Below are 27,113 nucleotides of genomic sequence, written 5' to 3' on the forward strand. Positions count from 1 at the left end.
GGCCTGCAAAGCAATTTCTCCCCAAACCATGCCCACCTGTCGATTCGTGGTTCAATCCTGCTGCGATCTTCTTCACTTTCGAGTTAATGTGTATCCGCCCTCCAGGGCTGTCCACTGTAATTATTTAATGCTGGATATTCAGCTGCAGTTGGCAAAACAGAGTCTATAGCTGAGTAGCTTCTGTTGCGTTACTTGACCAAATACATGTTAATATGATTAAAGTCTGGAGCTGATACTGTACTACTCTGTTCTTAGATATTGAAAGCCAATTTCCTCTCACACAGAGATATAATTTCCCCCCCATTACAAATGCATAGCATTTATCTACAATCTATATAGAGAAGCAATATTTCAGGGTGACTTTGGTCCTGTATTTTAGTACTGAAATATACAGCAGAGGGCAGCAGTGCACTTGCAAGTATTTAATATTGGTTCAGATGAAAAGGGGGGGGGGAAACAATGGCCTTCTCCATTTTTTAAAAAGGTAGTAATCTGTAGTACCAATATAATTCCATTCATGTTAGAATATTTCTACCCTTTACTTTTTATTTTTTGCCCTTTGCCGACGATTGCACCAGCAACAATATAGGCTATTTAGTATTTATATAGGAGATTTACAACACACTCAATACATTTAATGAGCGCTCCACAGTACTGCAGCAAAGCTGTCGTCGTATAGGTATGAAAAATAAAGGTTGGGGAGTCATTGCTGTTTGTTGTTAAGAACCATGCCGATAAAACCAGTCCTTGACTTCTGAGAAAAGGGCTGCTCTGAGGGAGAAAGAGGTTCTGTTTGGAAGTGGGGCATGAACATTTCCAGGCGCAATGTGTCAGATGCCTGAGTACAGTTTTATGACAGATTTTGCATTTTGGCCTTGATACATGGTGGGGTTTTTTTTGGGGGGGGGGGGAAACTGTAACGAATTGACATAGTTTTAAAATTTTCCTTTTTTAGCCTGGCTTTGCAAGGGTTAAACCCACATCCAGCCTGATTGACTGGACATTCTAATGGGGGCGGGTCTGCTTGGAGCTTAAAAGGAGGGAGGAGCCGTTTTGTCCATTAGAGAGTGCAAGGGAGTGGGAGCGTGGGTGGTTGCAGGGTCAGGATAGCGTAGGGTTTAGATGAGGAATAAGCAAGTTCCATGTTACGTGTTTGACAGCAATAACCTATGACAGTAACGAAGCTTGTGCACGCATGAATCTTTAAAGCAACCATTATGAATTTGAGTTAATAAACTTTCATATTTTATGTGCCAAGGAGAAATCGTCTTTCTTATTTCCAGCATGGTATCGAAAACAGTATGGGTGGAGGCGCTTTAAAGGACATAACTTCCCTCAAGAGTGGCGCCGGTAGTTTGTGCCCTTGAGTAACACGGTATAGGCTGAAAGTGGACGACCCGGTGTGTTGCCTAAGCGGATAGGCAAGCTTTTAGAGTGAGGGATTTCAAGCTGAGGAAATCTCCTCACTGGGGAAAAAGGGGGTTAGTTGCACAAACAGCCTTGAGTTTCATAAGATACCTGGCCACGTGTGTTGGAAGCAAACTCCACTTACTAATAAACCCAAGATTGAAGAGGGGTTTATAAATGATCTGCAGGGAAATAGGGAGGTGGATTTTGCCTCAGGATTCCCTAGGAGTTCCTTTAGTAAGTGAGAGAGAAGACGGGTTCCCTACCCTGTTTCCCCTTTTTTAATACGTAGTCATAAAGTAAGCCATGGCAGGGTTTTTAAGTATTTGAGAAATATAAGACATACCCCGAAAATAAGCCATACTTCCGCGCCGCGGAAACCAACCTCCACAGGCACCTTCACTCACAGAGTCACCCCATGCAGCCAGCACTGCAGGAGCGCGATCAGCTATGAAGAGGCGCTCCAAGAGCTCCGCTTAACAGCTGATCGCGCTCCCGCCTTGCTGGCTGCATCCCCGCGCTCTGCCTTCTCGTCCACCGCCATCCCTGCCACTTCCGTGCTTGCCGCCACTGCTGGGCTCACTGCTTCTTCCTTGCCTGGCCCGGCCAAGGAGCTTGGAGCGCCCTGCAGCGGCGGGCGGAGCGCATGAGCCAGCGGCCTCTGCCTGGCCCGGCCAAAGACGCCTGCCACCCCGCCACCCGGAACTGGGGGCTGCTGCAGCGCCGAGCACTCAAGACAGCCCAGCAGCGCCCTGAGCCAGCGCCCTGAACCGTAAAACCCGTACCGGTAATAAAAAAATAAGACATCCCACCGAAAGTAAGCCACCCTGTGTTTTTTGAGGGGGGAAAAGTTATAAGACGGTGTCTTAAAAAGGGGGAAACACGGTAGGTGCTCTTCTAATAATAGAGTAAGAGGGGCAACTGTCACACTGTTCTAGCATTAGGTAGAAGAAAGGCTCCAATAATTTGGCCACCTCATGAGAAGAGAAGACTCCCTGGAAAAGACCCTGATGTTGGGAAAGATGGAGGGCACAAGGAGAAGGGGACGACAGAGGACGAGATGGTTGGACAGTGTTCACGAAGCTAACAACATGAGTTTGACCAAACTGCGGGAGGCAGTGGAAGACTGGAGTGCCTGGCGTGCTATGGTCCATGGGGTCACGAAGTCAGACACGACTAAACAACAACAACAAAGAAGGGATCCGTCGCAGGGGCATCCTCCAGATATTGCTGGACTCCAAACTCCATCGTCATTGACAGTTGGCCATGCTGGTTGGGACTGATGGGAGTTGGAGTCCCTGCTGGATGGGTCAGATGGGTGCTGGGAGTCCAGCATAGGCCCATTAGGGTGTGAATAGAATAGAATAGAATAATTTATTGGCCCAAGTATCAACCATACTTGGAATTTTGCTTCGACTACATTGCAATGTAAGAAAAATGTACCTCATACTGTACAAACACTATTCCCCTCACAACAGCACAGCGAAAAAACCACATACCACCAACTGACCTCCCTTTCGCCCACAAGTACAGATTCAACATTTTGATGGCACAAGGAAAAAAGCTATTCCTGTGCCTAGACGTTTTTGTATATAGAGTCCTGTACCGACGTCCGGATGGGAGTAAATCAAACAGGTGATGACCAAGATGCGAAGGGTCTACAGCAATTCTGCTCTCTTCTGGACTCGAGCGGCATAAAGTTTCACCATTCCCTTCCCAGTTCATATTTACTGTATAGTCTTATGGCTAGAACTATGTACTACTTTATCGCAGTAGAAAAATAATTTTGAGAAGCAGAAGAGAGTGCTCTTCATTTCCCACAGTTGCTTAGCCCTGTTCTTCAAATGTTTAATCCAGGGGTCAGCATACTTTTTCAGCAGGGGGCCGGTCCACTGTCTCTCAGACCTTGTGGGGGGCCCGGACTGTATTTTCTTTTAAAAAAATGAACGGATTCCTATGTATGGGATTTATGTATGCTCTGGGATTTACACACCTAGATTAGGTGTTAATATTCTGAAATCAGAAATGGTGATTTTATCACCATTGATATAAAACTGAAAGCAAATGAAGAGCAGGAATTGTAGCACATTTGTATGGGTTTATCTTCCCTCTTCCCCTGGTCTTCCATACTTGCTTTAAATGCCTGTGCATGCAATCCTAAATCTGCCATGGTGTTCTTTTGCTGCTGGAGAAAATTTACTGGGACATGATTATGTTCACCACTAGAGGGGGCAACCAGAACAGATCATTTCAGAGCCTGGTTTGAACACCATATATGTGCCGTAATCTTGTTTTCTTTCCCCCATTCTTTGGAACTTGATGGGAAAACTCGATTCCCTGCATGTTTTCCCTTTCAGGTTCAGCTGTTCCACCCAGACTCTCGGGCTGATTTTATCATGCATTCACAGCAACCTCCGTGAGGCATAAAGCTAGCAAGCGAATAAAGTGGATAAATGGTTAAGGGGCATTCTTATTTTATTTTAATGGGATGAAGGAGACAGGTTCACCTGCAAAATCCCTGCTGAATGGTGCATGCCTTCTTATCTACATAGCTTGATAATGTCACAGCAATGTACTTGAAGACCTAATTATTATTTTTATAAAAAAAAAAGCGGAGAAAGAAGACTCACAAGGCTTCTGGTTACAAATCTATATTCAGGTATTCACTTAGGCTCCCAATATACTTGTAGCAGTGCTACACAAAGCACCAGGCTTCCAGATTATAGCTTAATGTAGAACAGGAGGAGGAAGTCCCTGCTGTTAGCCATTTCTTTTAGATCCCTTATCTTAGAAGATTAACATTGTGAATGAAACTTGCATGTCTTATCCTTGCAGTATCTGATATGTGAATATTAAAGGTGGAAGAGTAGAATACAGTGGTACCTTGGTTGTCGAATGGATTAGCTCCCGAACAAATCGGCTCCTGAACGCTGCAAACCTGGAAGTGAGTGTTCCAGTTTGCGAATGTTTTTCAGAAGCCAAATGTCCAATGCAGCTTCCGATTGAGTGCAGGAAGCTCCTGCAGACAATCAGAGGCCACGCCTTGGTTAAATCCGAGAACCAAGGTACCACTGTATGTATTGCTCATTCCCCCCCCCCCCCCGTTAAACCTTTTTGGGTATGAACATGCTTGTTCAATAACCCAGCCCCCCACCCCTTTGTAACATTAGCTTAGTCCGACTCACCATATCTACCCATTTGGACCAGTATAATCTGCACAGACTGGTTGTGGTTCTCCAGGGTTCTCCAGCTGAGGTATTCATCTGAAGCCCTTTAACTGGGGCTACCAGAGACATTGGGACACAGGTGGCGCTGTGGTCTAAACCACTGAGCCTAGGGCTTGCCGAACGGAAGGTTGGCGGTTCGAATCCCTGCTACGGGGTGAGCTCCCGTTGCTCGGTCCCAGCTCCTGCCCACCTAGCAGTTCGAAAGCATGTCAAAGTGCAAGTACGGTAGATAAATAGGTACCGCTCCGGCGGAAAGGAAACGGCGTTTCCATGCGCTGCTCTGGTTTCGCCAGAAGTGGCTGAGTCATGCTGGCCACATGACCCGGAAAAACTGTCTGCAGAGCGGACAAACGCCGGCTCCTTCGGCCTGTAAATCGAGATGAACGCCGCAACCCCAGAGTCGTTTGTGACTGGACTTAACTGTCAGGGGTCCTTTACCTTTACCTTTACCAGAGACATTGAACCTGGCACCTTCCGCATACAAGTCTATGTTGTACCCCTGAGTTTCTGGTTGCTCCCCAGCTTGGGGGGGATAATTATATATCATTGGGGGGTTTTGAGGCACATTTTTTTATTGCTTTTGTTCAATTTTTCAGCCCATTCTGTTGTCATGTTTTAGCAAACTGGAAGGTCAATTTTGAAGGGTATAAATATATTGATCATCATCTTAGTATGAAATTAGTTATTTCAAAGACAGTGTGGTTCAGTGTATAGTATGGTGGGCCTAGGCTTTGACTGCAGGAGATCAGTGTTCAAATTCTGCCTCCCCTCAGACTTGCTTGTGTGAGCAAGTCACACACTTTTAATTCTCTGTTTGTAAAATGGGGCCATAAAGATATAATTGGCTAGCATAAACAAGGCAAGAGAGGAAATGACTTTTTTTTGTTTCCTTTTTAGCTTCTTCACTTGCCAACAGCAAATAAGACCAATGTTTTAAATCTCAAATTCATTCCCCAAATCAGGATTGCCAAGGATAGTAAAATGGCAATTCACATTTATTCTCTTTTTTATTACTTTCCCTTGCCTATACCTTTTTACAGCTATTAACAAGCAGTGTGATGTCATCAGCAAAAGTTGAAAGAACCGCTTTTAAAGCACTTCTCCATTCTCTCTATAAATTCTCCTAATTGCCTTAATTAAATGAGATGATATTCATTTTTTATAAACATCTTTTATGGTAATTAAACATATTTAATTATAACTGAACAAATGAATATTTGATGAGTTGCTTGTAGTGCGACAATGGTTCCAATTTGCGTATACTTTAAATTGAGTTGCAGTGGCTTAAAACTGAATGAACCATGTTTCATAATCCAAAACTGCTTTTAAATCATGGAGTATTGTCAAATAATCACATTTTTCGAACCTTAACATCTAAAAATGAAATTTCTATACTAGCAGTATTGAGCTGCTGTTTCAGAGTTGACAATATACACCGTTTTAGTGGGGATCAAAAAAATCCTAGTTGTCCAGATTTTTTGTTTTTAATGGCAAAGGTAATTTTGGCTCCTGTCAGTTTTTGATTCTGATCCAAAGACGTTTAGAACTTCTTTTTTTGTATGCATAGCTACTAAATTTGGGGAAAGCAATGTGTAGAACCATTGTTTACATCTATCTGGATTGTTACTTAAGAGTACAGTACTCATATCTTAGCCTGAATTTAGCATCTCCACAATCTGTTACTCAACTGAGACATCATTTACATACCAAATTAAGAGGGTCACTCTCTCCCCCACCCCACCCCACCTTCCTATGAGGAATGTAAGGAAGTTATTGTATACAAGTACTGCAATGGAAGTGAAGAAAGGCTTGCCAAATACGACATTCTCCAACTTGCTCGTGAATTGCATCCAAGGCTGAAAAGAGCCCATACAGTTAGACCGAGAGCTTGCGAAACAAACGTGTCTTGTTCATCCCTGGCGGTTTGCAACGCCTGCTGTCATTTGAGACAGTCCGTGACGGGCTACCTAATCCTAAAGGTGACCTTCGGGATCTTTCAGGTGACACTAGCTGCAGTTGTACTGGCCGCTCCGAATTAATGTCTTCTCTTTTTCCACGTTAGCACAGCACTAAGCTACAATGAGTTCTTAGAAATGACCTTTGTTAGAATATTTCTGGCACCTTCTGACACAAATTGCTTGAGTAGTAAGCCAGAAAAAGGGAAGAGAGAGAAAAGCACAAACTCATCGAGCCTCAGTAGAAGCTTGTGTTTGTTGTGCGGGTGGCTTGCTTTTTTTTTGCCATTTCTGTCATTGTGGTGGTGGTGATGGTGTGTGTGTGTTTGTGTGTGCTTACCCTCTAATTTGTCCTGCGTTCTCATGTTCCAGCTGACGTTCGTATTGTCTTCTTCCACAGCTGTGGCAGTGTTGGCAGCAGCTTGCGAATTTCCCCCTCCTTCCCTGCGTGAACAGCTTTATGTTGCACATTGCCATGTGCTGAACTGCTGTTGTGTTACCTACATTTTAAATGTCAGCCGCTCAGATTCATTCTTTTTTATCACCTGCGTGTTTGTCTGATTCATGTGCGCCTTGCCCTCTATATGTGTTAATTTGTCTTTCTGAGAAGGAAGGTTCTTTTTTTCTTTATGAAAGTTACAAATAAGCTTGCTTTTCCTGCTGGAAGGAAAGCTTTTGTTGCTGGGAAATTATAGGACCCAAATTAGAAGCTGCTTCTTCTTCTTCTTCTTCTTCTTCTTCTTCTTCTTCTTCTTCTTCTTCTTCTTCTTCTTCTTCTTCTTCTTCTTCTTCTTCTTCTTCTCCTCCTCCTCCTCCTCCTCCTCCTCCTCCTCCTCCTCCTCCTCCTCCTCCTCCTCCTCCTCCTCCATCTGCCAAATCAGTGCTAATTGTGGCACATGGTATGATTGAACTTCTGCTATTTCCAGTCCCCAAATTTCCTAAAATTCTTGATACTGGCACCCAATTGTGAAATGCCCTTTTCTCTCAAGTGCTGACCTTGGTAGGTTTTTGGCACCAGTTGAAAACTTATTTATTCACCCATATCTTAAATATTTATTGCTGAAGGTGAGCAGCATGCCATTGCTAGACATGCTCATTTCCCCCCTTGCTGTCTAAGGGAATAGTAGTTTGTGGTTTATAATGTGGTCTTATTACTTAGAAAATGTATTTGATTTGGGGGCGGGATTCTCCAAGTGGTATAAAACTAAATTACTATGTTTTATGCATTGGGGACGAGATTCAATAAATGAGTCCTGTCAGCGGAAACCCATGTGTGCTGTGGGGTTTCTCCCCCCCCCCACTCTCTCCCACTTTGTGCCCCTTAAATTTGCTCTGGGGAGGAGCCGGGTGAAGACACAGGAGCAGTGCATGGAGGAAGGAGAGCAGGATCATCCTGTCTGGCAAGCCAAAATGTCTGCCCTTTCAGAACAATTGACATAGTGCCATGTTGAACTCCTCCCTCTGTGCCCTGCTCTAGGATTGTATTTAATGATCAGCAGGCTAGCAGTGCCACAAATGAATAAAAGTGAATAAAACAAAAGAAAGGATGGCAACTTCCCAGGTGTGGTTCCATAGTTCTTACTAGAGCGTCAACACCAAATCCATAATGGATCTTGCCCTAATCCCCTTTCCTCCACCTCCCAGCAGCCACTGGTGCCTTCTGCCTCGCTCTGTGGCTGCTATTACTAGCTATTACATCGCCGGGCACCAGCTTGAGGGCCACAGTATGATGGCGCCTTCACCTGGCGGTATATCGCAGGTGGGGCATGCCTGCACATGACTCCCTCCAGTGCCCGGCGCACGGAGGGAGCAGCAAGATGCATCGCCCCGTGTCAGGGCTTGAGTGTGGCTACTCTCGAGGAAAGACGCCAAAGTCCGTCCTGTCTTCAACAGGTTTATTGTGCTTAGTATTTACAGTGCAGAGATGCCAAGAAACATGACCTTCTAGTCACTCGCAGAATCTGGGAGTGGACGTTTCCTGTTACATGACCAGCATAAGAGCTTGGGCACCCCGAAACGCCGCCTCCCCTCCTTACGCTTAGTAAAGGTAAAGGTACCCCTGACCATTGGGTCCAGTCGCGGGCGACTCTGGGGTTGCGGCGCTCATCTCGCTCTATAGGCCGAGGGAGCCGGCTTCCGGGTCATGTGGCCAGCATGACTAAGCTGCTTCTGGCAAACCAGAGCAGCACACAGAAACACCGTTTGCCTTCCCGCCAGATGTGCTTTCAAATTGCTAGGTTGGCAGGAGTTGGGACCGAACAACGGGTGCTCACCCCGTCGCAGGGATTTGAACCGCCGACCTTCTGATTGGCAAGTCCTAGGCTCTGTGGTTTAGACCACAGCGCCACCTGCGCCTTAATTGGGGCGACGGAAGTGGCTGCCCCGTCCCCTCAGCCTGTCGGCCAGGGCGGTGCAAGGGCTCTGTAGCGTCGCTGAGCTCTCTCTTCTCCACCCCCTAACTTCCTCCCCCCCCCCCGACTGGCTGCTGCTGCTCGCACTGGGCGATGTGCTGGTCAGCAGGAGAGGCGGAGGTCCCCTGACACCCCGCGAGGCACCGGAGTGAAACCGCTGCCACTCTCACCAAGGGAGCTGAGGCAGTTTCACCCCAACACCTCACGGGTTCTTTCCTCCACTTTTCAACATTGTGATGTATCACTGTATCGTGATGTTTGGCAGGTGATACATCGCAATGTTGAAAAGCTTGACGTCGCCCAGTCCTAGTGTCAATAACACCTTTTACTTAGGTTTTTCTTGGGAGACCATCCGAGTTGTATATCTGATTAATTCTTGATGGTTGTTCTTTAGCCACCTTGCCAAGTTTATTAAAAAAAAAGAGAGGCAGGCAGTAAACCCAGAAATAAAGTTCCTGTTCATAATCCTGGAAATTAAGATTAGGGCACGCCATTTTCATGAATAGTTTGAGCCTTGCCATTTTGTATGTTATGCTTTATTCTTCGCCTCCTGCTTCCTTCCTGTGTCTCAGTAAACCTTGGGCAATGTGAACTAATTTAATTTTAATAATTATGCCCTGCTGCATCTGCTGATTGCTCTTAGTCATTGTGTGATTTCTGAGATTTTTTGTCAAGAAGCGCCAAACAACCTGGCAACCTATTATTTTGATCAAGCAGGCCGAGGCATAACACACAATAAACTAGGAGGATACTGGAAATGTACTGTAGCATCAGAAAGCCTCTTGACTTTAAATTCTGATGTGTGGCTTACATTATATTGTTACGCTTGATTGCCAGGCATATATCCTGTCAGTAGTACATTTCTTAATAGGAATGAATCCATTTTAAATATTAAATGTCATATGCAGCTATTCATTTATAATGATAGAAACTTGACCAGCAAGGTCAGAACACTATGGAAAAGCCTTTTTTATCACTCTCTTGTGTTGCCGGTGGTGTTCTGCCTTCACTCTTCCTTTTATAATGAATCTGTTAGAGATACAAATGCTAATGTGGAAAAAAGGGAGGCGGACAGAAAAAAGCAGCTTGGAATTTTGTTTCTGCCGATAAGTTTAATATGTGCACAATCCCAAGGACAGTTTGAAATGTTTCATCTTGAATCTTGTGCGAGAAAATTTATGTTCCTTCACACACACTCGCAGCAAGGAAGGTTAGGGGAAGGGATTAAGGGCCACATACTATAAATTAATTATTCTACTTAAACTTTTTTTTTCTTTTTTAAGAAAAGCAGTTTAAGAGCCAAAGAATTCCAAGTCTGTTTCAGGACCTTGGTGTGGTGGGGTGACAATCTTCTTGAGAAGAATCTGCTACTGTGGGTCTGAATGGCATATTGGAAAGGAGGTGGGGGCATTTTCCTTCGGACCATGGTGCAGAGTTAAAGGGTTAACCCGTGCACCATAGTCACAGTCTGGTTTAGGCTCCCGTCCGTGTTTAAACATTAAACATTTAAAGACCTGCAAATATGACGAAGCATTTAGCGTATCATCCAATTTGGCTCCAGTTGGAAACCATAGTTTTGACCGTACTGAGATTCTGGTGGCTTAGACTTCTGTGCTGGAAACAGAAGCTGACAAGCTCTGGGGGTGGGATGGGGAGAAAAATAACGGGCCAGAGTGGGAGGAATCTGGCGCCTTCTCTTTTTCTTGCTGTGTGCGATGGAGCTGTTTTCCACAGAAATTCCCACAGTACGGATATTTTCCTCTCAGGATAACGTTGCAGTTTTCTTTCACCTACCTGGAACCAACAAGCACCCTCAACCTGCAAATTCTCAGCTCTTGCAGACCAATCTGTACAGGCATTTGGAAACCTGCATTTTAATTTTACACCATAGATTTTGTACAGTGGTAGTTTTGCTGCTGTGACCTGCCCTTAGGTCAGGCTGTGACCCCAAAGCAGAAAACCAATGCCCCTATGCCATGTCTTTTGTGTGATACCTGAAGGCTACCGGCATCCTTTGCTGGAATCGGGCAATGTGTGACTTCCTAAGCCAGCCAGTCAATCAACCTGCATGAGCAATAACTGTCCTTTGAAAGCGAGACAGTACAGCAACCTGGAAGCACAGAATTGTAAATTCTGTGTCTGGCTTCCCTCTCCCATCCTTCTGCAGGATCGCTCTTCAAGACAGGGGCTGAGACTGCTACCCTTATATTTGTCTGGGAAGTCCAAACTCTGAGATGGGAAAAAAGAACCTTCTGGTATAGGAATCTTCTTATCCTCTCAGTGGGGAAGCTAGGAAGAGGGCCAAATCAGTTGGACAAAATGGCCGCTTTGTGAAATGTGTCTCCATATTCTTGCACCCAGTGCAAGTGAATGTAAATGTTCCACTGTTGTAACCTGATTGTAAAAGCCTGGGTTTTCACCTGCACCTAGTGGCATTTCTAAAGTAGTGATTGTGAGAGTTTGGAAATTTTAAAATATCGACCAGCCTTGCATAAAAAAAACCACAATACTGGACTGGACTGATTCTGCAAAACAACAACAACAACAACAACATGCTATCACCCTGCTTTCCCACAAATGCAGGCCTTTAAAAGCATGAGCCTGCATTACAAAAATGCTTCCCATGTTGTCTTTTCCTAATAAAACTCATTCGGAGACGAACAGCTAATGATTCACTATTTTTCCCCTTTGCAAAGTACACCTGCCTTGTACTATTTCAATTATTCAGTATAGAGCAAGAGAAAGCAAACTGAGCTAGGCTGTTTGTGTAAAACAGTAAGAAAGCTTCTGGAACAAAGTAAAAAAAAACACTCCACAGTGTATACTGACCATTCATGGTATTTTTTTTGGTGTTGTTGTTTTGAATGGTGAGTCTGTCAATGGGCACATGATACAAATGGGCACCTGAGACTCTTAATCTTGGGCTCATGTGTTCGAGGCCCACATTAGGCAAAAGATTCATGTATTGCAGGGGGTTGAACAAGATGACCTTCACGGTCCTGTCCAACTCTACAATTCTATAATTCTGTGATACAAATGAGCACCAGCCCATCTTGCAGGACAGCTCCTACTACCACCCAGTGATCAGGCCTGTGGTTATTTTCAAGCTTGCTATTCACCATTTACTGTTATGGAGAAGAGTGTGTTCAAATTTGGGTTCTTCTTGAATTGTTAATATGTTCTATAAGGGTATTGTTTCTTGATGATCTCTGCCGTATTCTTAAAAGCCAGGCATCGTGGTTGAGCACACTGTATGAAATTGCACTTTGATAGAGGTTATTCTACTAATAATTTTGTAACCGTTTGAGAGCCTGAGGGGGAAACCATTCTTTTTAAAATTAGGATTTATTGAATGTATGATTTTTAAAATTAATATACTGCCTTTCATCCAAGGATCACAGGGTGGTTTGCAGTTACCGTTGTGAGGTATGCGTATTAAAAATAAATGTTTTAATGTTACGTGATGACCAAAGAATGTTAAAAACAAATGCCCAAGAGGACTTCAGAAAGAAAACGTTGCGGTGTTGTTGCTTTTATATATAAGTGGTATAATGTTTTGTTTTTGTTAGGTTAGAAGAGTACCAGGTTCCAGTGGCCATCTCCACAAGACAGAAGATGGAGATTGGGAATGGAGTGATGATGAAATGGATGAGAAGAGTGAAGAAGGCAAAGCTGCATTTTCACAAGAAAAGGTGACTTTCAGAAACTGCCCACTGTTCCTCACTTACATGGAGCAACATGTACCTTTTGCTCATCTTCTGAGCTTTTCTCCATGTGTCCCATCCAAGGGATGTGAAAAGGGCGATGACATGAGAATGGGCCTTCTCAGTGGTGGCTCCTTGTTCTATGCAATGCTCTCCCAAAGGAGACACACCTGATGCCACCACTATCTGATTTTATATGTGATACAAAAACATTTTTATTCACCCAGGCCTTTGGACCTCAATCCCCTGCATATCTTTTAGTGGGCCGGGATTGAGTTGGCTCTGTTCTTCTATATATATTATTAGTGAACATTTTAGGTTATTTTTTACTCCTGTTTTTATTAATTTTTAATGTCTGTTTCTGTGAGTTGGTTTCAAGTTCACCTTTCTGAAAAAAGACTAATAAATATACATAGAAATAATTATTATTTTGGCACTTAAAAGCATGCAACAAGTAACTCTGGATGCTTCTCTTCTAGTCACGAAGAGTAAAAGAGGAGGAAGATGCTGAGGTAAATAACTGTGCTCCTATCTCTTACGTTCTGAATAGGTGAATAGTCCTTTTTATATTTTTGTCTGTGATCACGCTAGGCATCATTGGCATCTTAAAATATGAAGCTTTAGGCTTGTATTGTCCTCAGAATAGATAATATATGGGTGAGGTGTAGATTTCAGCTAAAAACCCTCAGCATTTATTAAACTATTTTGAAAAGGCACCACAGCAGATAAAGAACTTGGAGCATAATCTCACGCTCTATCCAACTGAGCTATCCACATAATTATACACCTCTAGAGCATTTGCGGTTGCATTTTAAAGAAGGTTTTACTTACTTAAATTTCGCATGTCGCCAAAGTGGTTTGCAATCTGTCCAATTAAAACCTATTGACTCAATAAAAAGCCCTTTTAAAAAAGCCACTCGGTTCTAAATAAAGGAGCAAGGAAGACCAAGTGCCTACCTAAAACGATAGGTTTTATTTGCCACTAGTACCTGAAATGCACTGTGTCAGAGGAATGCCACACAGCTAGCGTGGCTGCAAAAAGGAATAGGTGGGAAACTGTACAGAAGTTTAAGACTATAAGGAGCTCTCCTTATAGTCTTCAGGAACCCTGGATAGTTTAGGTCCATCTAAGTGAGTCTTCCGTTTCTGACAATGGTCAACGAGATGCTACTGTTGTTGTTCCTCAGCAACTAGTACTTGGAGCCTGACTGCCTCTGAACCTGTAGGATGTACCAAGCTATCATGACTAGGTAGACTTCTTCCAGGAATCTGTCTTAATTCTCTTTAAAAGCATTCTGGGCTGGTGTCCATCACCACCTCTTATGGCGAGTTTGTTGTGTGAAGTACTCTGGTTTTGTCTGTTCCGATTAGTCTGTTGGTTCCATTGGAAGACCCTAAGTTCAAGCAGTGGTGTTAAATTCCATGCAGGTGCTTAGGTTATAGTAATTGCATACAGTGCCGTCCTTCCATTCAAGGCAGGCTGTTTGATCCAGCAGAAGCTTCCATGAGTAGAGCAGGAAAGGAGGGAATGTGCCGTGATTTCCTCCCTCCTGCTGTGTCTCTCCCAAATCTGTCCCACAACAGTTTGAGAGATGGCTCAGAGGTCTGGGGCTGCAGGAGAAAGGGAGAATTTGAGATTCACTTCCCTCTCTGTTCTGCTTATAGAAGCCTCCGCTGCTTCATTGAGCCTTCTGTGAATGGGAGACTGCATGTTCTCCATTTTTTTTTAAATTCTTCCTTGAACTTGTGCAATGTTGGGATACGAAAACAAGCAAAGAAAACTCACCGTGCTTTCTTTTAAACAGATTTCCATGAATTCCAGCAATATCCCCGATCAAATACAGAATCTGTCTATTAAAGGTTCTGAGGTACGGCCACTATTAAAATTACTTACGGTTTGGGTTGATGGGGTGGATTTTATGAGCTGTTTTGCACAATCAAACTGGCATAGGGTGTGCGAGAGAGCACTGAGTAAGCAGCCTAAGGCTGGGTTTGGTGAAGTGGTTTCATGATAGCTCCCCACAACGCCAGTTTTCAACTTCCTACAGGTTTACTGTGCTACCAACTAGATTAGAAGTTATGCCATAACATGTCTTTTTCACCATGTGCCACAGTGATTGGTCCACGTACTAACCGTGCAAAGTTAGCTGAATGTATTGGCAAAATGGGCATTTGTGGTGAGAGGAGTTGAAATTATGCCCCTGTCCAGAGCTTTCCTTCCTTCCTCTCCCTGTTCTCAGTTAGCCACAGTGATTCTTCCTTTAGAGGCCCTTAACCTCATATTTTATGTGTTGGACATATAAACAATGCACATTACCAGGTTTCTTAGTAAATTCAATTCTACATTAAACCAGGGGGTGGCATAGTTAATACAATGGCGTTAAGCTGTGGCAGGTTTGCAGTTTATTGGATTAATCTGGGAAATAGATTTAAGGTGAGTGCTCTGTATTGTCCTGTTTCTGTTTTAAAGTTTGTTTTTGTAAGGTTAATTGTTTCTTCAGAAAGAATAAGTGTGTACTACTTTCTCTCTCTCTGGAACTTAGACTCGGCCTGCTGTTAGTAATGAATTTGGTGAAGTTCCATGTGCTGTGAATCTTGTTTTAAGACTAAGGTAAGAAGTTTCATCTAATTGCCTTCATAGACTTGGTGGGGTGGGGTGGGGGTCAGTATTGTTAACTTTAATAACATTAGCAGAAACTAAGTGTTCACACAATCCTTTCTCGGTATGAATGGCAATTCCTTGATTAATTGCTCTCTTTTAATTGCTTACTAAAAGAGGAAGGGGTGGGGGTGGGGGTGGGGAGAGAAATAACTGAATATGACTGTAGCTCCAGGCTAAGGGTACCCTTCATTAAGTATTTCTCCCCCCCCCCCCGCCTGCCTGCCTTTTTCATTCCATTGCAGGATCACAGTGAGAGATTTTTAATGAGTTTCTTTCACACTTCAGCAGTCAACCTCTGACGGAAATAAACCATGGCTGTATTACAACTCGCCTGTTCAGAACATTTTTACTGGGCAGGTTTGATCTGCAGCTGCAGGGGAAAAAATGACTGATATATTTTCAAAGAACATTTAGCCTTTTAGGAAATGATACAAATATGGTGTCAGGCTTTATAGTTATTTTTTTTTTTTGGCAGTAGACAAAAGTTGATTTCCATTTTAAGAAAATGAGTCTGTAGTCTATTAATTGCTTCTTAACAAGCAAGTTTTTCAGAGGCCTAATTAATTTCCGCAAAACTAGCTTAACATGCTTTTCATGTAGACCTAACCTAGTTTTTCTCTTTAGCTAACCTAAAATAACTTTGGGAACTGAAACTTCTTTCGTGTTGATCTACATCTTATTCCTTCTTTCAATGGAAGGAAGTGGTTATTCCTAATGTACTGTGGGAAGATTGAGTACTGGTCTCTTAACTGTAGCAATGAGATTAATCAGTGATACAGAAGAACTCACTACCACCCATCTTCTTTGCATGTCCAAAGATCTTTCCGCTAGTTTCTCATGTGATGTGGTCCTCTGCAAGCTTTCTGGAACCAGCCCAGTCAGTAGTTGCTAAGATAAGGACTTCTTTTGCATTTCCCATGTATGAAGGAAGGTATTTGACATGTATTTTGTCACAAGATGAACTCCTCATTTTGTCAATAATGCAAAAGAAAAAGGGGGAGGGGGAGAGTATTTAAAAATGGAAGCAAAAGTCACTTGGGCTTTCTCTTCCTAGTCAACCTTGCGCTCCCACGCCCTGGGAGATAGTGAAAATGCTGTAGGTTCACGTGTTCACTTCCTCCTGACCTAAATTCTCTTTCCCCCTGATCTCAACAGGTCATCGCATTTTGAAATTTCTCCTGTAGCTTACCTATCCTGGTGTCATGATGAAAAAGCTTTCATTAGACATTCCAATTATGCACTATAAATGTAGGGCAGAATCCATCGTAGCTCTAGGTCTCTTCTTCGTCAGTGGAAGAATTTCTCCTTGCTCAATGGAATATTGTCGCCTGTTTTGTCCCCTCCCGTGTCCCCTGAAACTTTTTCTCAGGGTTCCCTTAGCTCTTTGGAGCTAATTTGAGGAGGGTGTGGCAGGAGGAGAGGGGGAGGAAGTCCCATTGTGCAAGTGAAAATCCTTGTGCTGACGGGACACAGTAGTATATGTTATACAAAATGTACCCCTCTTGATTGTAAAACAAAAATACCCTTTAAACCAGGCATCTCCAAACTGCGGCCCTCCCGCTGTTTTGGCCTACAACTCCCATGATCCTTAGTTAACATGATCTGTGGTCAGGGATGATGGGAATTGTAGTCCAAAACATCTGGAGGGCCGAAGTTTGGGGATGCCTGCTTTAAGCAGTTCTATGGGAGTAAGACCCATTAGATATAGAGAAACGTGCTTCTGAGTAAACCTGCTTAAAATTGCTTTGTTAGTCTCTTTATTTACTCTTTTGCTCTGCCTCCATACCAATAGTATTTTAGCAGTGCTTGAAAGAGATTTAATTTTATTGTAACTCCTTTTGGGACTATTACAGATTGTGAGACTCTGTAGAACTCTGTGTGCATTCATCTTGTAGAAGGAAAGGGCAGGCAATATTTCTATTCCTGCCAAATTTACAATGGCAGTCCAAGATAAGGAGTTTTATTTTTGCTATTTTATATGTTAAAGGAAAGTGCTACAGCCAGCATAGGAATGGCACAAACTGATTTTGCTATTCCTAGATGGGGGTTTAGTGGGGTTGTTTCCTTCTCGTCTTTTTTAAAGCCTTTGTACTGAAACTATTTGCCATTAACAAAAGCTGAGAGCACACTAAGCTATAACTATAAATTGTATTCAGTCTATCTGTTGCTTTCATCAGCCCTTTCTTCGTGGAGAAAAGCACTTATATTTTGTACCCTCACTACCTCAATCTCTTGGTTTTATACGGTTTGCTTTGTAATGCGCTGCGTTGAGTTGGTATTAACACGAGTTCAAGCAGCTAAAATCTAGGGTTTTTGGCTTTACCCATCTCCACTACTTTCCTCCCGAGAAATTTTGTGCCGCCACCTGCTGAGCTGATAGTTAAATCAAGTCGTTGATGTGACCTGAAAAGCACATTGAAGAATTTCCACTAAGAGCTGGCTGTAGTCTAATGAGTTTTTGCCAAGGAGTAATCCAACCATTGCATGTTAAACACATTCTCCTGGAAATTCCTATGCTTTTGTGATCGATCTTCACATATACACACAAGGGCGAAGGGTGGAGAAGTGTCTTGGTAATCAAATCCCATTTTGGCTTCCCTTTTTAAAAATTGCTTTAAATTCTTTAATGACTGAATCTTTTCTTAAAAGGATTAGTTTTCCTTTTAAGAGCGGCAAACTTTTCTAAAGCCATTTCCTAGGCTCGGCGCGAAGCACAGTTCAGTATTAGTAATGCTTCTCTTACATCTGTTATTGCTGCAAAAATTGTAGGGGTTTGGTTGAATTCATGCTGGTTGCTGCAGAAAGGAAACGCTAGCAGAATTAGTGCTGTTCCACTGCAAATGGTATCCCTGTACCCGTGATTGGTACTCCTGATCATGCAGGGACCCTGATCGCACCCATAAAGCCTACACTTTGTGGTTTTCAAGTGTACATGAGAGGCAGTGTTCCTGAGTGCAATCCCAGCCACGCTCTCTACTTGCACTCCATGTAATTTGTAAAGAGTCCTGTTGTGAAACGCAGAAAGACTCTCTCCCCTGCCCTGCCTTGTGGCCATGGACTAACAATTTGATAAATGAATTATTTTGATGTTTGGCAAAAGGCACAGATTTTTATCTGTCTGTACAGGCTGGCCTGGTGTGCCCTTAAAGCTGCTATGTTGACCGTTTCTCCATATAGAGGTTCGCATCCTGCTACCAAAGAAACACTAGTAGCTAGAGAAAATTGAATTGCAGCTGCTATGCTTCTGGGTTTAGATGTGACTTGGTGCTGCATACAGTAATTAATTGAAACACTTTACTCTCCAAGCTTCAAGAGCTAGTATGTCTGTTAATGGGGGGAAATATATTCTGTTCTTGGGATCCAGGAATATTTCTAAAATATTTGAGCTCCAGCTTTAATTGCTTGACTTGCTTATACAGTGGTGCCTCGCAAGACAAATTTAATTCGTTCCAGGACTCAATTCGTCCTACGAAAAATTCGTCTTGCAAGTTGCGGTTTCCCATAGGAATGCATTGGAACTTAATCAATGCATTCCTATGGGCTCCGGGGGACTGGTGGCGGCATGGGACGGGGCTTCGGAGAAGGCGCAGCGCTTCTCCGAAGCACCGTCCCATGCCGGCTGTGTGTGGCGGTGCAGTGGCTGCCCCCGCCTGTCTTCCCCTTGGCTCAGGGAAGACAGGCGAGGGGCAGCCACCGCACCGCTGCGCTTCGGCTCCGGGGGACGGAGCCGAAGCGCAGCGGACGCTGCTTGCGGAGGCCGCCACCTCCTGTCTTCCCCTTGGCTCGGGGAAGACAGGCAGGGGCAGCCACCGCAGCACCGCGCTTCGGCTCCGTCCCCCCGGCAAAGGAAGATCAGCTGTCAGCTTCCCGCGCTGACAGCTGATCTTCCTTTGCCGCCTTCCTGCGCTACATTCTATGGCTGCGCTTTGCAAGACGAAGTGGCAGCCATAGAAAACCTCGCCGTCTTGCGAGTCCCTTGCACAACGCAAAACTCTTTTGTCTTGCGAGTTTTTCGTTGCACGAGGCATTTGTCTTGCGAGGTACCACTGTATTTGTTTCTTGGCATTTTGTGACAAAAATGTAATATATAGCTTGTGCCAGAGGAGGTGGTTCCCTGGACAGTCAAGTCCAGACAGTTAAGGCGACTATGGAGTTGCGGCACTCATCTCGCTTTTCAGGCCAAGGGAGCCAGCGTTTGTCCACAGGCAGCTTTCCAGGTCATGTGGTCAGCATGACTAAACCGCTTCTGGTGCAATAGAACTGTGATGGAAGCCAAAACACATGGAAATCCTGTTGACCTTCCTGCCACAGCGGTACCTATTTATCCACTTGCACTGGTATGCTTTTGAACTTGCTAGGATCGCAGAAGCTTGGATAAAGCAACAGGACCTCACCCCGTCATGGGGATTTGAGCTGCTGACCTTCTGATCGGGAAGTCCAAGAGGCTCAGTGGTTTAGACTACAGTGCCACCTGTGTCCCTTTCAACACAGAGGAGGACTCTGTGCCAAGAGCTGGTACAATGCATTTTACTATTTTTCAAAGCATTTTAAAATTCTAGGCTTGTTTGGTATTTTCACAGATCCAGAAGACTCCAGCTAAAATATAGTGATTGTTTTGGCTGCAGGAACTAAGACAGGTGTTCCTAGAGTACAGTTGACAAGTTCCAAGGTTCCTTTTTAATGGCTTTAAAGTATCTGGTGTAATCTGAGTTGGACTTATTTTCATAAAATGATTATAATCCAGACCTGTGCATACATTACTTTATTTATATACTGCCTTTTAAACTATGGAAATAGTTAAGAGCAGGCATCCCCAAACTGCGGCCCTCCAGATGTTTTGGCCTACAACTCCCATGATCCCTAGCTAACAGGACCAGTGGTCGGGGAAGATGGGAATTGTAGTTCAAAACATCTGGAGGGCCGAAGTTTGGGGGTGCCTGGCTAAGAGATAAGAGATCTGTGAACAGATCTTTGAGGGGCCAAAACTGTGTGTTTCAGCAGAGTCTGAATTGCAGCCCAAAATAACATCTCCCTGTAGTTTCACTTACCTGTGATACAATTGCATTCGCCTTGTCCCCATTACTGGTCATTGACCGTAATGAAGAGATGGAATTGAATCACATTTTTCCCACGGTTTTAAACTGATCTAATGGCTTGGCTTTTTCCAAAGCCATTCACCGTGGTTTTCCAGTTTGAATAAACTTGGAAAATATGGTTAGTTCTACTCTTGATTGATGCATGAATCACCCGTGTGTACAGTCAAAAGACTCATTCATATCTCAGATGAAAATGGTGATTCTAAGATATGATCCTCTGAACTCTGCCCCTGAGATGCAGTTATTGGCAGTAACTGAAACGAGTGACATTCATGATGAAACTTCAGCATAACATTCATGTTGAAATTTGCACCAGAAAATGTACACTGCTTATTTTCAGCTTAATCGAAATGGTCAAAAAGTTAATTCTAATGCAAAGTTATTTTCAGTTCACTTTGATTTTACTTCTACAAAGACTTTCCTTCCACCTTGCAGTTTAGGTGTATTGCATCATTTTTATCAAGGTTTCCCTGAACAGAAAAACTTAAATCAAACCATGATAACATATCTTATAGTAAAATTGACTTTGTGACACTCTATCAGTAAATCACCATCCAGAGAGACAGTGAACTCATTACAGTAGCCTTGAAATAGAAGTTGGGAGAACTGTAAAAGATTAATTTTGCATTTCCCCATCTTCTGTTCTTGGGAGCAAAACTTTTTTGAGCATCCGAAGCTTAATATAGTAGCTTGCCCCCACAAGCGTTACCTAATAATGAGGACCGTGTTTAACTTTTGCCAGTTATTTCCAGAATGAAAAGAAGTAAAGTAAATGCAATTATAAAAGAGGTTTAGGAAAAAATTGAAAGAGGAGCTGGAGCTTACAAGAGCAGTAATTTATAGCCAAATTACTGTTCCTTCCCCACCGCCGCCCCTCAGAAATGCTGTCTGTGTATATAACAATACAGAAATTTTTGATGCAGTCACAGTAGGGGATGCTAGAGGAAGATTGGCAGTGCGAGAGAGGGATGGGCAGGGAGGAAAGAAAGAGCTGAAGAGGAGGGATGGGTAATTGGAGCCGGCTTCCTTCTACTGGAGTGTTCAGCCCCTTCTTCAGCTTGCTTGCTTCTAATTTAAGGCAGCTGCCAGATGAATCCTTTACTTTAAGGCTAGATTTTTTGTGTGGAGAGCTTTTTTCCAGAGTTGATTTTCTTCCAGAGTTGAGCTGAGACTGGGGCCAGAGCCGGAGGTTCTGGTTTCCGCCGGCAGGAATGGCGGACCTGTTTTCCATCTCTCTGACCTTCGTAAGGAATTTGGCGGTTGCTAGGGGAGTAAATGGCAACCCCCTACCCTCTCCGGGGGTTACGGAGAGGGGCCGCTGGCCCGCGATGCCCCCAGACCCACTCCGACTGTTTATGGAGTGGGGGGAGCTTGGGCTGAAAAGCACTTATGAGGGCCAGGACTCCCGGACGCTAATCTGCATGGCGGGGATTTCCATGGTTAAAGAAGATAATTAGGCTTAAATCTATGGACATACTTCAGAAGGAGGGGAAGAAGCGCTGTTTACTGCTGAGAAATTTATGCTGCTGAGGGAGAGGAGTCAAAGGCTGTACTACATCTGGAAGAAGGATTGATGGGGACGGAGCGATAAGGGAAGTGAGTTTTTATTTTTTTTCATATATGTTGCCTCGTACCTTCCCGGACGCGATGTCCTGGCTTGTTTGGAGCGAAAGAGAAGCAAAAGACTGTGTGAGTTGAACTTTATAACTGTTGTTACTGAGCATATTTTTTAAAGATGTGGAGTTGCCGATGAGAAAAGCCCCCCCCTAGTCGGACGGAAGGAGTTCTGGACGCGTTCGGAGGATTTATGAGCTGTGACGCACTTTAAATTGGAGCAGCGACCTGAAGCTAAGTTCAGCTATAGGGCAAGGAGATCCATTAATTTACCAAGAGTTTATGGTTTGATGTTTGGGTCTCCTGCCTGGAAAAGCTGTAAATTCTATAAAGATCGTAAATCTTCATAGCTATGAGAGAAATCGAAAGTGATTTGAGCTTTTCAAGATGGCGCTGCTTCGAGCTGCTTCGACGCAACAGGGAGCTCCACTAAGAAGATTTATGGGGAGGCTGGACTGATTAACTCACACAGGAGAAAGAACATCTGTGAAACTTTGTTTGATATTTATCTCAGCAGCTGGGAAACAACCGGTTGAGTGGAAAACATCTATGTGACTGTAAGGGGAAGATCTGGATTATTATGAACTTGGAGGACGATTTGAACTTTAGAAAAAAGACGGCAGTGGACGGTTGCGAGGAATTCCCAATTTCTTGAAGCATGGGAACCCAAATAAAAATTTTTTTAGATGATTTGGCATAACATTCGGTTGGATTGATATATATATGTGTATAATTTGAAATATTGAATGTGATATAATTGGTTTTAATTGGAAAATTAATAAAAATATTTAAAAAAAAAAAGAGAGAGAGACTGGGGCCAGAGCCCTTGGGTGTTTCACATGCAGATAACTGCCTCGTTTCCATGACAGGAAAAATGGCTGCATTCCCATTTGACCCAAGTGCATCGCAGTGCAAATGCCCTAGGCGTTACATACACACTTTGTACATAACTTCCACCCATGGCTACATGCGGAGAATGCCAAATAGCTTTCATAACTGATAAAGATTGGTCTCCTGCGGTGTGCAAATCCTGCCTTTCTTCCCTAATGGAACCCATTGGGTGGCATCCATCCTGTCACTCTCAAGCTGGCAAGACCTGCTCTGACTCGGCCAAGGCAGTGGCTTCATCTGCCTTCAGACCATACTGTGGGATTATGTTGGATTGTGGACAGAGGGGTGCTCAATAGCCATATTGTGAGAGGAATAAGGTTAGTAAGTATGGAATATGTTTTGACAGACAAGGAGGAAGGGTCAGGATTTACTCTGTGGACAAAGTGCCAGGTTATGCCCATAGCTGCCAAGTCTCCCGTATTCCCCGGGAAACCCCCGTTTTTCCAGCCGTTTCCCGCTGGCAGCCTGGATTAAAAAAAAACACACCCCGTAAATCCCCCAGATTCTTACCGGCCCGGGGAGGCTCCTTCTGCGGATGTCTGGAGTCTCTGGACATGCGCAGAAGCAATTTCTGACGCTGCGGCTATTTCGGAAATGGGCAGAGCATGCGTAGAAGCGACCTCCGGTGCCACTCTGCCCAGTTCCAAAATGGCCACAGCGCGACTTCTGGTGCCGCACCCGCTGCCGATCCCGGATTTTTCAATCCAGGAGTTGGCACCTATGGTATGTTGTGTGTGGAAGGGTGGGCAACCAGGGTTTGTCAACCAGGCATTGCCAGTAATCTTTTGGTGAAGGAAGTATCCACGTAAATATGGGTGAAGGAGGACTAGGATTGGGCAGGGTGGAGAAAAATAAATGATAAAAATAAATAAATAAATAAATAAATAAATGTATTTTTAAAAAAATTAAATTGGATTTTTAAAATAAAATGCTTTCAGTGGAAAAATATTTCTAAAGATCGTTTTCTATGTAAGTTACATTATAGTCCAAAGGGTATTCATCAGGAAATAAGGATTTGTTTTAAGTTTATCATGTGTGCTAAAACTCAGTCTAAGGGTGTGTTTAAAAAAATATATTGTTTAACTACATTAGTTAATAAGCATGGATACATATCCTATAATGTTATTGTCTTAGTTAAATAAATTATTTAAATTGTTATTAAGGGAATGATTATTTTTCTCCTTCCAATAAAGTACAGCAGAAAAGTTGTCCAAATATGAACAGTTAACTTATTAAACCTCACAATAATTTCATAATTATCTGTCTATGTATTTCTAATAGGATAACCAAATCAGTAATTTTTGATAAAACTGTAAAAACTACTCTGAAAATTTATTATTCCAAAAATGAAATCTTCTGGTTGCAAATATTAAGATTATACCAGCAAGAATGAGTATTTCTGTAAAAAAAATTATTCAAATCAAGTCTTACTGACTAGTGATTTAAATTGATTTGATTTAAATAAATTCACCCTGGAGTTGGGCGGTTGATTTAGAGACATGGTTTTAAAGACCACCTGTGCTTGACATGTTCTTGACATCACCTTCTCAGGAGATAATAATAATATAATAATAATAACAACAATAATAATAATAATTTATTATTTATATCCCGCCCATCTGGCTGGGTTTCCCCAGCCACTCTGGGCGGCTTCCAACAGAAATATTAAAATACACTAATTTCTTAAAGATTAAAAGCTTCCCTAAACAGGGCTGCCTTCAGATGTCCTCTAAAAGTCTGGTAGTTGGTTTTCTTTTTGACATCTGGTGGGAGGGCGTTCCACAGGGCGGGTGCCACTACCGAGAAAGCCCTCTGCCTGGTTCCCTGTAACTTGGCTTCTCTCAGCGAGGGAACCGCCAGAAGGCCCTCGGCACTGGACCTCAGTGTCCGGGCAGAGCGATGGAGGTGGAGACGCTCCTTCAGGTATACTGGACCAAGGCTGTTTAGGGCTTTAAAGGTAAATTCATGTTTAAAGTAGTATTATACCAGAGAATTCTGGGAGGTGTTTGTTTAGGATGCAGAGACTTGCTCAGAGGCCCCTATTCCCCTCACAAAGCTACCCAGAATGGTTTAGGAATCAATCTATCTTCCCAGGGAATGGGCACAAATCACAGCCTGTTCATAAAGATTGGTCTGGCTGTTCCATAATATTTATATTCTTTGCTCAAATTGAGAGGAAGACAGGATGTATTCCAATTTGTATGAAGTTCCTTGCTGTCTGAATTCTTCCACAGATGCAGGCTGTACACACACAGGAGATGGAAAGCCCAATAATTTTGAGCAACTGTAAATTGGGAGTTCTCATTTGAACCTCATTAGGGGGAAGGCAATGTCTTCTATCAAATTCCTTGTTTCTATTGAAGAGACATACAGCACCACCAAGTAAAGCCGCATCTTACTCTAATGTAAGGTTACCAGGTGTCCCCGTTTCCCGGGGACGGTCCCCGGGTTTACAAATCAGTCCCCATACAAAATCCATTGAAGTTGAAAAGTGTCCCAGGATTCATTGAAAAAAAATCTGGTAACTTTACCCTAATGCCCAAACAAGGTCTACCAGTTACAGGTAGGTAGCCGTGTTGGTCTGACGCAGTCAAAACAAAATAAAAAAATCCTTCCAGTAGCACCTTAGAGACCAACTAAGTTTGTCATAGGTATGAGCTTTCGTGTGCATGCACACTTCTTCAGGTCTACCAGTAATTCCTTAAAGGTTCAAATATGCCCATCATATTCCCAGTGAGTCTCCAGATTCAATGTTTTGTGGGTTTTCGTGTGCGAAGAAGCTCACTGGTTCAGGGGATGCAAGACTGCAACCTCTGGTTGAAACACTGGAAGCAAGTTGACTTCATAAAGCCTATCAATGCTTGCTCCAATTGTTCTGAGGAATGCTGAATATTGACTTAGTTGTACCAACATTGAACAGGCAAGCACCATGTGTGCCTGCCCACATTTTCCAAGCAGAGTGATTTCAAATCTTGAAACATAGTCAGAGAGCCCTTGAAACAATGCCACTGATCTTCAACAGACTTTGGACATACTTGAGTTAGTGGTGTGTTCTGATAGCTTTCATCATAACAGTCACTGGTGTTGAGAACACTTAGGCAGTGACTGTGCCAAATTGGGGTGACCGGGTTTCAAATGACGTGTTTGAAATTAGCAGAACTAAACGATATTGAAACCGGCGTTATGGAATCTCAGCACTGTTGAGCAAGCCAATAACATCTACAGGCGATCTGCCACCTTCAATCACAGAGGACAGCCATCATTTTAAGTGGATAATTTAGAGAAATTAAAGTCTGGATTTTTGTAAGAGCCTAATGATGATGAAGAATAAGAGTGAGATTATTTCAACCTTTGGTGTTCTACAAGAGCTTCTGCAAATTGGGAGAAATATGAAATGGCGGGAGGGGGCAGTGATTTTTGCTTCTCGCTGCGCCCCCCCCCCAAAAAAAAATCTCCAAAGGGTTGTGGAACTGGTTGTATGTTAATATACATTTAGCTATAGGCCTTTACAATTTTAGGTCTTGATATCAGTCTGCTGGAACAAGATATTGGTTTGGCACTATATGCAAAAGCAGCCATGGTTTAGTGTTATGAGCTGCAGTGAACTTTTTCACCCCAAGCCCCACATCCTTTCTGAGCAGCCTTCCAAGGGTCATGTGCTCGTTGTGTGTGGGGTCAGCAGCAGAAGTGGGCAGAGCAATCAATGTAAATTTCATCTTTGTGCAGCAGGCTAGTATTTACACAAACTCACAGAACCCTCCATTATCCATCCATCCATCCAGGCAGGCAAGAAGCATTATCAGAGTTTGTGTGCACATTCCAGCCAGGCAAAACCATTTGTGGGGTGAAACAGGGCCAATGAAGGATGTGGCCTGAGGAGAAGGGGTGTAGCCAGCATCATCAGAGGGTCAGATAGGGGGGGCCTGGACGTCCCCATTTGGTCTCTTAGGCCTGAGGCTCTCCATCCCTGGTCTAGCCCATGGACATGTTTGCATTGCAAAGCCCGTCTTCTGGATTCACGGTTTTATTTGTTTTATATACACTACATGCTGGGTAGCTAGAATACATAGAAATATGCTTTAAGTTCTCGTCAAATATTTTCATTAGCTGCTGCTTGGGGTGTGAGGCTTACCTAATATGTGTAGC

The 27,113-nt window shown here is 43.4% G+C and overlaps 1 protein-coding gene across 6 annotated transcripts in view; it reads left to right on the plus strand.

The window, feature by feature from the left end:
- STK39 (serine/threonine kinase 39) overlaps nucleotides 1-27,113 on the plus strand; it is a 108,458-nt gene that overhangs the window by 55,772 nt on the left and 25,573 nt on the right. For all 6 annotated transcript variants that reach the window (XR_015947844.1, XM_035133106.3, XM_088660816.1 and 3 more), the window contains exons 11-14: nucleotides 12,570-12,692; nucleotides 13,184-13,216; nucleotides 14,510-14,572; nucleotides 15,248-15,315. Coding sequence is in view for 5 of the 6 variants with exons in the window: in XM_035133106.3 (XP_034988997.1) it covers nucleotides 12,570-12,692; nucleotides 13,184-13,216; nucleotides 14,510-14,572; nucleotides 15,248-15,315 (287 nt within the window). In the remaining variant the exon portion in view is untranslated. The remainder of the gene's footprint in view (nucleotides 1-12,569; nucleotides 12,693-13,183; nucleotides 13,217-14,509; nucleotides 14,573-15,247; nucleotides 15,316-27,113) is intronic.

This window comes from Zootoca vivipara, chromosome 1 (assembly GCF_965207765.1).
Source record: "Zootoca vivipara chromosome 1, rZooViv2.hap1.1, whole genome shotgun sequence".
Lineage (NCBI taxonomy): Eukaryota > Metazoa > Chordata > Lepidosauria > Squamata > Lacertidae > Zootoca > Zootoca vivipara.